Genomic DNA, 13,238 nt, shown 5'->3' with positions numbered 1-13,238 from the left:
AAATATGACATCAAATGCCAGGCACAGGACACACAGAAGAATCCCTGCCACCTGTTGTCATCTTCCCCAGCCTTACCAAAGCCAAGAGAACCTGCTTCCCAATGTGATATATTTGTTTTTCTGTGAGGTCATAGAGAAGGCCATCCATGGTCATCACGTCCTAAAGAGATAGAGAAAAAGGCGTCACATCAAATGACATGAAGAGATTTGAAAGAAAAAATGGGCGGAGACATTCTTAAATGCAGTTATCAAGACTTAAAAAAAGAAAAATACATAAACATACAGACTATAAGATTGAAGAAGAGACTGCTGTGAGAGATTCTCCAGTATGCAGACAAAGGCAGTGATTTATTGGAGCAGGGAAACAATAAAGAATGTAGATGGATAGCAGAATGAAGGAAGAACAGAATAGCAGATGAGAAAAAGGTTTATATAAAACTAGCCATCAGATAAAGCAGCAGTTTTCCTGACGCGGAGTATGTGTGTGTGTTAGAGATTAATTAAGCACATTAACTCAACACATCTTGATTGAATGCCTACTAGGTGCCAGATTCCATCTCAGGAACTCAATACAAAAGTGAGTAAGATAAATGTCTGCTGCCTCCTGGAGCTTGTAGGGTGGCAGACACTCGGGAATCAGAACCAAATAATCATACATAAATACGTACCTATAAGTGCCATGAAAGAAACGCAAAAGAGCATATGATGCTGGAGGAAAGAGAGCCGATTCCGCTGGAGGAGTAAGGAAAGCTCTTGCGGAGATCTGAAGCGTGAGTGGACACAGAGGAGGGAAGGGAGAAGTCAGGTGTGATGAGAAAGGCACACAAAAACGATCTGAAATCGACAAGCATGTAGTTTGAAAAACAGAAGCTGGTGAGGTTAGAGACAGACCATGTGACAGATGGATAACCTCTGAAAAAGGTTCCAAATCTCATGATGTGCACACTGTCTTATTGGCACTGCTGGATGGAAGAGGTCAACAGCGTCCTCTCTCCACATACATTTAGTAACACGGCAGTCAGCATGCTGGGGAGGCGCGATTAATACTGAACTCTGTTCATCAGCAAGCGAGGCGCTAACTAGGAAAACAGCACTTCAAAAAGGGGGATGGATAGAGAAGTGGGGAAAGTGTAAGGAAAGCGACTTGCACTCTAGCCCGGAGATTTCTGCACGTCTTCGTTTTTAAAAATGTGGATTGGAGATGCAAAAACTTGCAGGCTGAATTTCTTCTCACCTCAGCCCTGGCACACTAGGGTGATGTTACAGAAAGACAGACACACCTAACACTAACAACAATGAAATTATCACTAACAGTAGTTACGCTGTTATGCAATTATCGTTATAACAGCTACCATTTTGACTGCTTACATTTGAGTACCAGTCACTATGTTTTTACAAACATAATGTCTGAAGTTTAATAATTATTATTACTCCTACTTTACAGATTCAGAAGACTCAGGCTCGGAGAAGTGGCTTGCCCTGAGTCACACAGCTAGTAGGAGATGGAGCCGATCGTCCACTTCTTTACCTCTGCACTGCGCAGTGTGGTACCTGTGAGCCACGGGTGGCTATCTGAACATATATTATTCAAAATTAAATTAAATTGAAACTTCAGCTTCTTAGTCATATCAGCCACATTTCAAGGATTCCACGGCCACCTGTGATTAGTGGCTACCATATGAGACAGAGCAGATATTCTATCAATATAAAAAATTCTATTGGATGGTGATAATCACTCTGTTATGCTATCATAATATCTCTCTATTTTGCCGTCTTTCAGGCTAATTGATGTGTGAACAGCTTATCAGCCAGGTAAGGCCTTTCCTTCCTTACACCCTCCTACTGCTCACCCGGCGACAGGTCCAGAGAAAGCTGAGCAGGTCCCCCGGGGCCACGTCCTCCAGCACCATGTAGAGCGGCAGCTTTTCTGTGCAGCAGCCTTCCAGCTGTACCAGGTTCTTGTGCTTCCCCAGGTACTGATAGAATTGGATTCGGCCTAAGAAATCCTGCACGTCTTGGAGCCCGGCTGGCTCTGTGGAGGACAGAAGAGCCACGGGGAGTGAGCAGTCAGAGTATCACCAGTAAAATGGGAGGTGTGAGGCAGCAAGCAACCTCAGGTGACAAATTTCAGGGTGTCACAGGGGAGTGATTGTAGACAAAAAGCAAGTAGAAAGAGAGTCAATTAGAAGATCATCAGTGTCGCTGATCTTTTGTCAAAGATAACAGAAACAGGGCTTCCTCTGCCTAAATAGACAAGTGTTCTGTTCACATTAAAATATTTTTACTGTCTATGCTTTTTGAGGAATATTCTTGCTATTCCTATCCTTGTCCTCTTTTATGTATCCATCATTACTGGTCCAGATCATGAGTATCGGCAAAAAAAAAAAAAAAAAAAAGGAAAAATACGGTATCAGCCAATATGCAAAAATCAGTTCTAACAGCTTGATAGCTAGGAAACTGTTAGCTAGGAAAAGACCGGAAGAAGAACATTTCCATCACGAGTTTTATTTTCTGCTCCCAGTTCTGATTCTGAGCCCAACTGTCATCACAACCATCTGCTGATTAACGTCTCAATGTCTGCAAAGCCTGTTAGCATTCACTGTTGTGGGCGCACAGTAAAAATGTTAAAAGGAAAGAAAGTCCAACACTTGTCCTTTTACCTTTTAAAGCCTTGAGGACAACACTCTTGGCCTTAGCAGGGTCCCCAGTATGTATCTTGGTCCGATAGATGGCCCCATAACTACCATTGTGGATTTGCTCCGGGTCTTCAGAGAGTTGCTCCCGGGGCACCTGCAGCTTAGCCAGGGCACGTGTGGAAGTTTGTAGAAGGCTTTCCACCGATGTCTCCTTAAGTGGTACAAACACACTTCCTCCATGTCCTGCTGCTTCCTGGCTTACACCTCTAGAAGATGGCACATGGGCAATGCCTAGAACAAAGAAGTGACACTAACCAGCTTTGCCCTAGCCCAGGGACTCCAGGAAGGCAGCACCTGGAGTAACCCCGCAAGGAAGCGTGTTAGCAATCTTCTCTCTGGCTGATGTGAAGATACGTTCTGGTGCTTCTCTATGAGCCAGCATCAGTACAAACCTTGTGAAACTTTTATAATAATCCCATTACTTCTAAGACAACTCAAGTGGACCTCTGGAAACTGGTAGTGACATTCCTTTCAGTCTTCCCGAGGATTTGGTATGAGCATAGTATGGAGATATTCATACTATATCAAACCACAGACACCAAAAGTTACTGGTGGTAACTGCCAGTGGGGACGATCATTTAAGTCAATCAAATGGCTTCCAAAGATGCGGGGAGGGGTGGTATGGATAACTACTCAACTCTAAGCCATGGTTATTCTTCCCTCAAGTTGTCCCCAAGGTCAAATTAATCCGTATTTCCTAGCGTCTCAGTCAAAAAAGTCTTCTGGTACTTTCCCCCATTCTAAGCCGACTTCTCTCCATTGGAAAAGAGACATTTGTTCTTTTCATTATATCTCCATTCATTCATTAACTCATTTATTCAACAAAGACCACCTCCTACGTGCCAGGCACTATTCTAGGTGATGGGAATAAGGCAAAGATTCTTATGACACTTACTTGCCAGATAATAATATACCAGGTGAGGAGTGTTATGGAGGAAAAGAGGGGGATTATCACATCAGTGATGCAATTGTGTGCTGGAAGGTGAGGAAAGGCCTTTCTGATGAGACCAGTTTTGAGAAATACCTGGAAGCAAGGAGAGAGCAAACCATACTGGTATCAGGGTGAGCATTATTGACAAAGTGAACACGGAGTGCAAAAGTACTGAGGAAGGCGCTCACTTGGCATGTTTGAGGAAGAGTAATGAAATCAGTGCCCCTGGAACCAAGTGGGATAATTGGCGGGTTACAGGAGATGAGGCCAGAGAGGGCCCAGATCAGGTAGGGTCATTGAAAGAATGTTGTCTTTTTCATTCTAAGATGGGAAGCTACTGGAGGGTTTCAAGCAGAGAGTTAACAGGACTGACTGACGCCTTAAAAGAATCATTCTGGGGTGGGTGGGGGGAGGGTCTAGCTCAGAGGCACAGTGGATGCCTAGCATAAAAGGAAAAAGCGATAGGGGCAGAAGCAGGGAAGCCAGCTAGGATTACAATTATCTGTGAGAGGTGAGAATGGCTTGAGTCTATTTTGAAGGCAGAGTTAACAGGATTTGCTAATGGTCTGGATATGGAGTGTGAGAGAAAGAGGAGTCAAGGACACCTTCAAGGTTTTAGACTGAACACAGGGAGCGGGGCTTGCCATTTACTGAGATAAGGAAGGCCACTGGGGGAGGGCATTGTGAGGGGATTTCAGGACCTTTGTTCAACACATAATACATCTTAGATGTGTACTAGGTCACAACTGCAAAGTAGGTGGTTTAGTATGAGAATCTGGAATTCAAGGGGACTATAATCAGAAGGAAGAAAGTATTTGAATCCGTTAAGACTGAAAATTAGATCAGTTAGGTAGTGACTGCAGATTTAGAACAAACGTAGAAAGTACTTGAAGAAGGAGGAAGTGCAAAATCATTTCAAATGCTTTTGAGACGTTATGAAGACTCAACCTAGCTGTCGCTGGTAATCTTGGAAAGAGTTGTTCGGGTGAACTGGTCGGGGAGAAGCCTTGTTTTAGTAAGTTCAAAAGAGAACGTGATAGGCAGAAGCAGTGAGAGGGAGTTAAGGCAACTTCTTTGAGAAGTTTTCTGTAAGAGTGAATGATAAGAAAATTGGGATACAGTTTAGAGAAGGAGTAAGGATCAGCCACTACGGAGTTTCATGTCACTGTCAGGATATGTTTCTCCTTCTTTTGTCCCTGAGTTTCATGTATGAGCGGATGCCCTTTAATTATATGCTCAGCGGTACTCCAGAACAGTGTGTTATCATCGCCTACCTAATGCTTCAAAGACTATTATGAAGGCTATCCCTTTTCGTCATAAATTCCAGAAGCACAGAACAGGGTTGGACTGTATTACAGAGTAAAATGTCATCCTTCAAAGCTCAATGTTACAGAGCCTTGGGTGTCACCCAACAGGTCTTCCTCCCTAATCCTTAGACACTCACATGGCCAAAGATTTGTACAGTAGGACAAAGAAGACAGAAGCAGGTTCCATGAGGCCTCTATTGCCTACTCTTCTTTCAGCTAACAAGCGTATACTTAATTTTTACTCATGACTCCCTAGAGAAAAGTTCACCCCCTCTCAACTCCATAGGAGGAGACCCATATCCCCTACCTCACTGCAGGGACCTCTAGACCTGGGCTCACTGAGGCATAGGTCTTATCTTCTGTCACCTTTATCTGCCCCAAGCCACTGCCCAGTTCCAGTGTGAACTTTACCTCGGCGTCCAGGAGGCTGTTGTTGGGCTCTTTGTTCTCTGATAAAAAGCCACAGGATGACCCCAAGGAGGATGAGGAAGATGCCAACCAGGAGGGTTGGGATGATGATGATTTCATACTGCTGCTCCCGGACAACTAGGCAGGAAGTCAAGCAAGAAGAGAAGAGGCTGAAGGAGCAGGCTAACCTGATGGCCACAGCACTCCCCTGCCCACCAGTCCTAGCTCACCGTACGTGACACGATCGTCTCTTGCTTCTGGCCCCTCTACTTTCATTCAGTGCAACCACAAGTGGAATCAGCTCCTTGATCTGAAACCCCAGTGACCCTGTTTCTTAGCCCATCAAGGATGCTCTGTGCCTCTTCTCTCATTTTTCCTACTGAGAAGAAGGACGAAGCCCATCTGGCTGTACGGTTGCCACTCACCCCCACTTCAAAGACAGTGGCCTCTAGTGCCAATTCCTGTCATCACCACCGTCATCGTTTCTGTCAGAAATCAAACGATCTTCCTTGCAGAATCTCTTCCGATCTTAATCTCCGTCGCCCTGAAATCCGAGGACAGACATCTCTAGCATATCTCTACTTACTACACAGCTTGTCACTGAGACTGCATTCCAGCAGTGTCCGTGTCATGCCCCTCTCATCTCCCATCGCCGCGCAGCTGTCCACTTCAGCACTTGACCCACAGAGAATGCCCAGAGCACAGCTGAGAATAATTCCCAAGGACCGAGTCGTTCTGAAAAAAGCGAACACACACAGAATTTTAAACCACCTCTGCAGATCACTAGTTACTAGGTACACAGCTACTTGGAACTCTCTAAGCCACCAGCTCATCTCCAGCCATCCACCTGCTATTCAGACTGGAAGAACTTGTTTTTTCCTGCCATTTTTTTCTTTTATATGGTTAACACAGTGCTGATCTGGTCTTACCTTTTCATGCCATTGTTTCTCAAATTATTTTAAAGGCTCCCCTCCTACCCTAGACTCCTGCTCCAGTGGTCAAGTTCATGAACGGTGCACAATTGTGGTCCATGGGTTTTGTGAGAAAGAGTTATCCTTGTTATAGTCCTTAAGCAAGTCTGATTTTCTTTTTCTATGTATCACCCATTTTTTAAAACAAAACACTTTATTCCATTTTTATACAAAGCTAAGTCAGACAATGAATAGTTGGCAGATCTCAAGCGAGATGAATTATACATTTGCTTTCTTTCTCTGAAACGTCCTCTCCCCACTGCATTCTCACTACCAATCAACAGATAGCATAGAAACTATTTAATTCTACAGCTCTCAGCGCTCCAAGGAGCCTTCCCTGCCCATCATATATAGACAGATGCAGACACTCATTCTTACCAATGTATAGATTAAAACAAGTGTCTGTACTAAGCCATCTTCTCTTTCTCTCTTTTTTAAACAAAAAGGAAATCTACTTATTTGATTCAAAAATAAAAATATAAAATGGCATACCCACCCCAAAAGATAAAAATCTGCCTCCCACCTCCTTCTTCTCCATCTATCCAGTTCCCAGTTCTCCTCCAAGCAGACTATAGTTACTAGTTTCGTGTTTACCCGGCTAGAGATTCTTTATGTTCATCGCTTTCAACTCTATATAATCAGCACGTGTTTCTATATAATTCTGTATAATTAGCATATTCCCAAAAACCTGATTCTTCCTTTTTGAAGAGAACTTGTGGTTACCACTCTTCCATATTTGCACAAACTTTACTTTGCCCTTGGTTAGCCTGATTCTGTGGCCCGCAAAACCAACTTCTTTAATTCTCATTGATCAGAAACAAAATATTGTAATTTTCTACTGTCTAGGTAACTGTAAATATGTGCTCTAGTTTTGTAGTGATTTGATAACAAGGTCAAATTTTAAAAAATCGTAATTGTAGCTTATATGATATTATGCTATATTGTACATGTGTGACATTAGCCATATTATGCTGCCTTCTGCTACATGTTGTGCTTTCTTACTGATACGAAGAACCACGATGATCTGTATTGAAGCAGTGTCTCAGTGCCTGAAACACACATGTGAAGGAACCTCCCAGCCAGCTGAGCCTTCTCTTCACCATTCCTGGAGCTCTGTGAGCTCATCTGAGGGGCTGAGAGTTAAACAGTTCCCTTAGAACTCAGAGGACAGGCAGGTGGCTGGTTGACAGAAGCCCAAATAAACAGAGGAGTAGCGAGAAGGAGGAACATTGCAGAGAGAGAGGGAAATTCTTATCTGTGGGATTGCACAGAGCAAGGGATCTATGCAGTCAGTGAATAATAAGATCACAAAGTCCATCTCATCTATTTTGTAAGTCAAAAGGGCAAGGTGGACGTTCCCGCAATTCCACAAGACCACACGAAAGGGAAAGTGCTCATAAAAGGGCAGGAAGCAACATGCCTTGAGAAGGTGGAGCAAAGGAGAAGGTCTTAAAACATGAGCTCAGCCAGAAGAGTTTTAACGTAATTTGAAAATGTGTCCCTGCCATTGTCATTCTTGTTTTTCTTCCCTCTTGCTTCCTTTACGGTGCATGATCAGACGTAATTATTTTCATTCAGGGAGCAGCCAGTTTAATGGGCTTGGCTACCTGGGAGTCTTTTCTGTGACATAATCTCCTACCACAGCACAAGAGGAAGAGAGAGCCATTCAGCAGCCAGCTCCGACTCGTGAGCTCTGCCCAGAAACCAAACTACACACCCGCTGGTACAAACTGGAACATGAAATGGGAAGCCCTGTGCACATGTCCCCACGTAGAGCTGCTCAGGGTGGCCACATCCAATGACACCACATGTGTAAACATAACCACACCCAGGGACCCAAACCCAAGCTTATCCTCCCACCCCGATACCACACTTACTCCGCAGCACCCACTGCTGGACGCAGCATGACCTTCTATTGCATTTCCTAAACAAGGTTCTCACCATTTGGCTATAGGCACCTATAAGATACCAAACAAGTCGAGAATTTTTAAGGAATACATGCCAGGTGTACCCATCTGTCCGTGAAAGCCACACAGAGCTCACCAAAGCACTGAGATCACAAAATTCTTATATTCACTTGTAACAACGATATTCCTCTCTACATTTTTTTCTTTGCCATTAATGTTCAATTACCACGTGTCTGGGCCTCCCGTTCTGTGTCAAGCTAAGAAAAGGCATGTCTAGATGCCAGAACCTTCTGGGATGACCCTTCCTATGGGCTGGATTCTAACCCATCTATTAGAAGAATATTCCTGTCCAACATTTCTGTACAATATGACCCATACTCTGTCCCCTTTGATTATATCTCGCTGTGTTAAAAGAAAAAAAAAATACATTGGCTTCTGCTTCTTCTCTTAAGAGGAAACCCTTAAGTATATAAAACACTAGTCTACATGCCTTTTGCTTTCATGCTATTGTTTCTCAGATTATTTTTAAAGGCTCCCCGCCTACCTGAGACTCCTGCTCCGGGGCTCAAGTAAATGTTCACAGCACCTGTCTGAACAATTGTGGTCCATGGGTTATGTGGGAAAAGTCTACATCCTGTATTATAGTCTAATTTTCTTTTACTGTGTTTGACTTATTTTCTAAACAAAACATTTATTTTCATTTGGATACAAAGCTAATTCAGACAAGGAATAAACAGTTGGGGCAGATTTCAAGTCCTCTCTTTAGTGCCACGTATTACTAGGTGCAGGGCACTGAGATCAAAGGTCCAGTGAAGTGGTGAAATTGTTAATTCCGATAACTCTGGCGGCTGGAAAATAGGTACATAGTTTGCCTATAGTTTACACACACCCACAGTGCCAAGTCTCAGCCAGAAGGGCTCTAATTAAAGCAATATTATTGCCTCATTTGTGGCTGTCATTCCTTATTTTTCCTCTTCTCAGTTGGTTCTGACTTTAGCATCTTAAAAAGTTGAGTTCCTCTCTTGAAATGAGGACCTAGACTGATAAATCTCACTACAAAGACAGAGATTCAAATAGAAAGAGAACGAAAGTAAAATGGGAAGCAAAATCCACCCCAAATTTTTGCAAGACTATAGCCTGGAGACCATGGAAGTTAATGACCATAGCTAGAACCGAGCTAAATATTAACTCTCCCAACTCTGACACATATCTACAAGGAAAGTACAATGCCATACTGCATTTTTGCATCTGTTTTAATTACACAAAGAAAGAGTTCTTTTTCAACAACAACAGAACTCCCACTAGTGACAGTTCGGTTTGGTCAGCACAATAATGGCCCTGACATAATCAGCAATTTTCTCATGAGCATCCAGAAGAGATTCTTACCAAAATTTATCAACAAATAGAACTGTAAAAATTAGATGCGTTCTCCTGTACTCTGCCTCTATGTTGTGAGAAATTTCTTGATCGACTCTATGACATCTGGTCCCAGTTCCATAAGGTGTGATTAAATCTGTCGTGCCAGCCTCATCCTCAACCTTACCACCTGCCTGTCAACACAAGCTGATCTGCCAGCGATGTTCTCTTATACAGGCAAGTGACCCGCTTGCCTAGACGGGCACCGCGCTGGGTTGAGGGTGTCCTTAGTAGCTGTGGGCTACGGGGCAGAGGAAGAGAAAATATATGGAGAGGGTCCCTGAGTCGGAGACAGTCTGCCTTCTCCCTCAGTCACTCAGCCTTCCCTCTGCTTCCGCCATCACCCCTACCTCTGAGCTGTCCAGCCCCCAAAAGTCACTTAATGGAGTGACCATGTTAAGTTGGAAGCAAGATAGAGAGGAACTGCTCAGATCCAGAGGATTCCAGTTACCTATCTGCAACATTCTGAAAATGAGCGCCCTTTCACACACAGGAGGACACTGAGGTTCAGAGGAATTCAGTTCTGAATTAGCCAGAGGAAAAAAAAGAAGAAAAAAAAAAGCAAGTAAATGGCCAAAAAAGTTTCAAACTCCAGTCTTTTGATTTCAAAACCAATTTTCCTGAAACGACTTCACCACTCATGTGCACCTGTCACTCAAATGGACAAGACACATGGTGTCAAGAAGGAATTATGTCAGAATCCAAAGAATCATGGAAACCATATGCTGAAACCGAATTTCACCAACAACTATACCATAAATCGGAAAGGACAGGTGAGAAGAATCTGCCTGCTTGTTCTCTAAGGTCGTTCAGGGGCATGTCTGCACGTCTGTCTTCACACTGCATCCTGAAAATAAGTGTCGAATCAGAAACGGTTTCCCGTACTCACCAGATTATGGAATCCTGGACCATTTTCTTAGTTTGTTCATGTTCCTGGAGCTGAGCCCAATTCTATTTCAAGGGAAAGGGCCTGGTTTCCAGGATTAGCAACCTTCCACTGCGAGCCTGAGGGCCAGGAAGGGGCCAGAACTCCCAGGGCCAGAGCTCCGGACTAATAATTAGGGTTGCTCTGCTGGATGTCAGTGCCTCGGGCTCCACCTCTCCCCGAAGCGCACTCATGAGTGGACAAAAGTGAATGGGAGGGCTCACTGACGAGGCGGCCCTCTAAACCCAGGGAATCAGACTGATGTAGGTAACTCGCCGCCCACACAGGGATTATAATCTGCTGGTGCAGAAGAGGCGGAGAGGAGAGGTGGTTCCCCAGAGAGCATCCCTTCCTCCCGCTCTTCTCAGATACGGGAGACGGGGATGGTCCTCACCCTCAGCCTCCTCCACCTTCCTAGGCACCCGGGCCTTGAAGTGCTTTTTGAACCATAAAAAGGAGAGGCTCTCAGCCTGTTGCCTGGGAGTCCTGACCCTGTTGAAACAAAAGCTTTTGTCAAGACAGAGCCTGTCAGCTTTTCTTGCTTAATTTTACCTGTCGGCAGGAGTTCCTGAAACGCACGTGATGTACAGTAATGGTGAGGAAGCCTAAACTGTATCTCGGCTCCTCCCCAGAAGCCTGCTCTGTTAGAGGAGCAAAGGGAGGGAGGGCAGGGCGGCCAGGTGCCGGGACGCCGCAGTGGGAGGGCCCCGCTCACAGCCCCGCAGGCAGCTTCAGGCCTTACACGGCACTGCAGACAAGAACGCACTTCGTGCCCTTTGAGGTATCCCACCAATTCAAGACATGGTATTTTGACTATAAGTATTACCCTGTTTATCATGTTCCCGATTCTATAACCCTCCATCCACCACGTTCCAACCTCAAAAGCCTGGAAATAACATATCTTAAATTAGATCCTCTCCTGGCTGGCTACTTCCTCTTCGTGGGATTACCAAACAACAGTCTCCCAAGCCCAGAATAAAGACCACTGACAAGAGGGCAAAGCCAAGAACACACAACCACCGCTGCCTCTACACAGAGCAGCCTCTGATCCATCTGTGTCTCCTCTCGCCTACCTGATGGACACACGGAAGACGCCGGTCCCTGCTGCTGGGGTGTCTCAACTGCTGTCAGTCACATTGCATTTCTGGGGATCAGTCCCCCTCTTTGCTATTCACCCTGCTCGGCTTTTTCTTCCAAGGGAGGGGACTCCTGGTACTTTAAAAATCTTTTGGCATTTCCCCCCCAAAAGCCAGGAGATCTATTTTCGTGTCTTGCCACACCGCCTCCAGCCTTCTCGAGCACACAGCCCTCTGCAGAGAGGAGGGTCCCCGCTGAGCAGAGCAGAAGGAAGACAGCCCACAAAAGACTGTGGGAACCCACGCACGGGCACGCGCACGCGCACACGCACGCACACCTGCTCCTTCTCTGATAAAGGAGTCCCTGGCCCAGGCAGGCAGAGCGACAAATGCACTCACTGCACAATCAGGAAATCAGCTAGTGTTGTGTTACACAGGGTGTGTCCTTGTAAGGAGCCTATACATAGAAAGCAAATAACCCCTTGGCAGGATGCAAAAGGCACCTCTGGGACACACATCACCACCTCACTCAGCACAGCCAGGAGCCAGCAGCAGGAGTGGGTCAGCGTGCTTCTGAGCTGAGGGGTCTGGGAGTCCGGGGACGAGGGAGCAGCACCGACCTGGTGCTGTTACAACAGTCAGAGGTCTGAGGTTCTAGCTCGGGTTTGGTAGATGAGTCACCCAGCGTTCAGAGGCATATGACCTGACCTCGCCGTTCCTTCTCGTCCTAACTAAGGGACCAGACACCTCTTTCTCTCCAGAGGGCCGTGAAGGAGTACAGAGGGCAGCAGGAAGTGAATCGCACCAGAAAAAGGGGCAGGCAACCAAGAAGTCCCCACAACCGGTTATTCCACCTCTCAAATCCCGAAGGCTCCCTTGGACCCGCATCTTCCTTCCCACATCACGGCAGCCCCAGAACCTCGCAAGTTTTCATTCCTGTCCCTCCCCTGCCTGTAATTTCCCACTGGGTAATGGTAAGAGAAGGAGCTTTGGAGGACGGCTTCTGTTTGCATCTCAGTTCTACTACATCATGGCTGCGTGTACATTATCCTTACTTTTTGAGCCTCTGTTTTTCCATCTGTACAGTGGAGACAAAAATGCCTACCTTCCAAGGGATCATTTATGTTAAAGACCTCAGGCACATTAGACAATCCGCGTGTGTTAGTCTCTCTCCTCCTCCCTGCCTTCTTCACCTGCCCTCCGGGTTGGGAGGTAGTCACAGAGCTGTGCCAGTCAGGTAAGCATATATTAACCGAAAACAGCGAAACAAAAGACCCATCATCATACTTATAATACCTGTGGATCTAAGTGTATGTAGTTCTGTGTTTGAAGAGGAAGTTAAAATAATCATAAAGTGAATGTGGGTTTTAAAAGTCTTCATATACCCCTCTAGGTGTGATTTGATAGCCCAAGTATTACACCAGCTAGGAGGTGTCTGAATTTGACCATCATGTTGAGGAAGGGGTATTTAAACACGATGGATCAAAGAGCATAATGCTGTGAACAAAGGCATGAAAACAGACAGAATGCTAGATAGTGATATATTAATTAATGAATTGATGAGTTAATGAATTAACCTCTGTCCCTAAATTTCTCAACTC

At 45.2% G+C, this 13,238-nt stretch overlaps 1 protein-coding gene across 6 annotated transcripts in view; it reads right to left on the bottom strand.

Moving 5' to 3' along the window:
- Positions 1 to 13,238, bottom strand: part of STYK1 (serine/threonine/tyrosine kinase 1) — a 37,363-nt gene that overhangs the window by 10,718 nt on the left and 13,407 nt on the right. For 3 of the 6 annotated variants that reach the window (XM_014565539.2, XM_014565537.2, XM_032472921.1), the window contains exons 2-6: positions 5,929 to 6,077; positions 5,346 to 5,480; positions 2,661 to 2,927; positions 1,851 to 2,032; positions 77 to 160 (exon numbers count right to left, since the gene is read on the bottom strand). In XM_014565539.2, the coding sequence (XP_014421025.2) occupies positions 77 to 160; positions 1,851 to 2,032; positions 2,661 to 2,927; positions 5,346 to 5,480; positions 5,929 to 5,992 (732 nt within the window). In that variant the 5' untranslated portion in view covers positions 5,993 to 6,077. Of the gene's footprint in view, positions 1 to 76; positions 161 to 1,850; positions 2,033 to 2,660; positions 2,928 to 5,345; positions 5,481 to 5,928; positions 6,078 to 8,190; positions 8,262 to 10,525; positions 10,673 to 11,634; positions 12,013 to 13,238 lie in introns of those variants that run through there. The other 3 variants (XM_006192132.3, XM_014565538.2, XM_014565541.2) reach the window with 3 other exon arrangements.

Source organism: Camelus ferus, chromosome 34, assembly GCF_009834535.1.
Source record: "Camelus ferus isolate YT-003-E chromosome 34, BCGSAC_Cfer_1.0, whole genome shotgun sequence".
Classification (NCBI taxonomy): domain Eukaryota; kingdom Metazoa; phylum Chordata; class Mammalia; order Artiodactyla; family Camelidae; genus Camelus; species Camelus ferus.
Note: the sequence above shows the minus strand (reverse complement) of the source record. Positions and strands in the feature narration are given on the sequence as shown.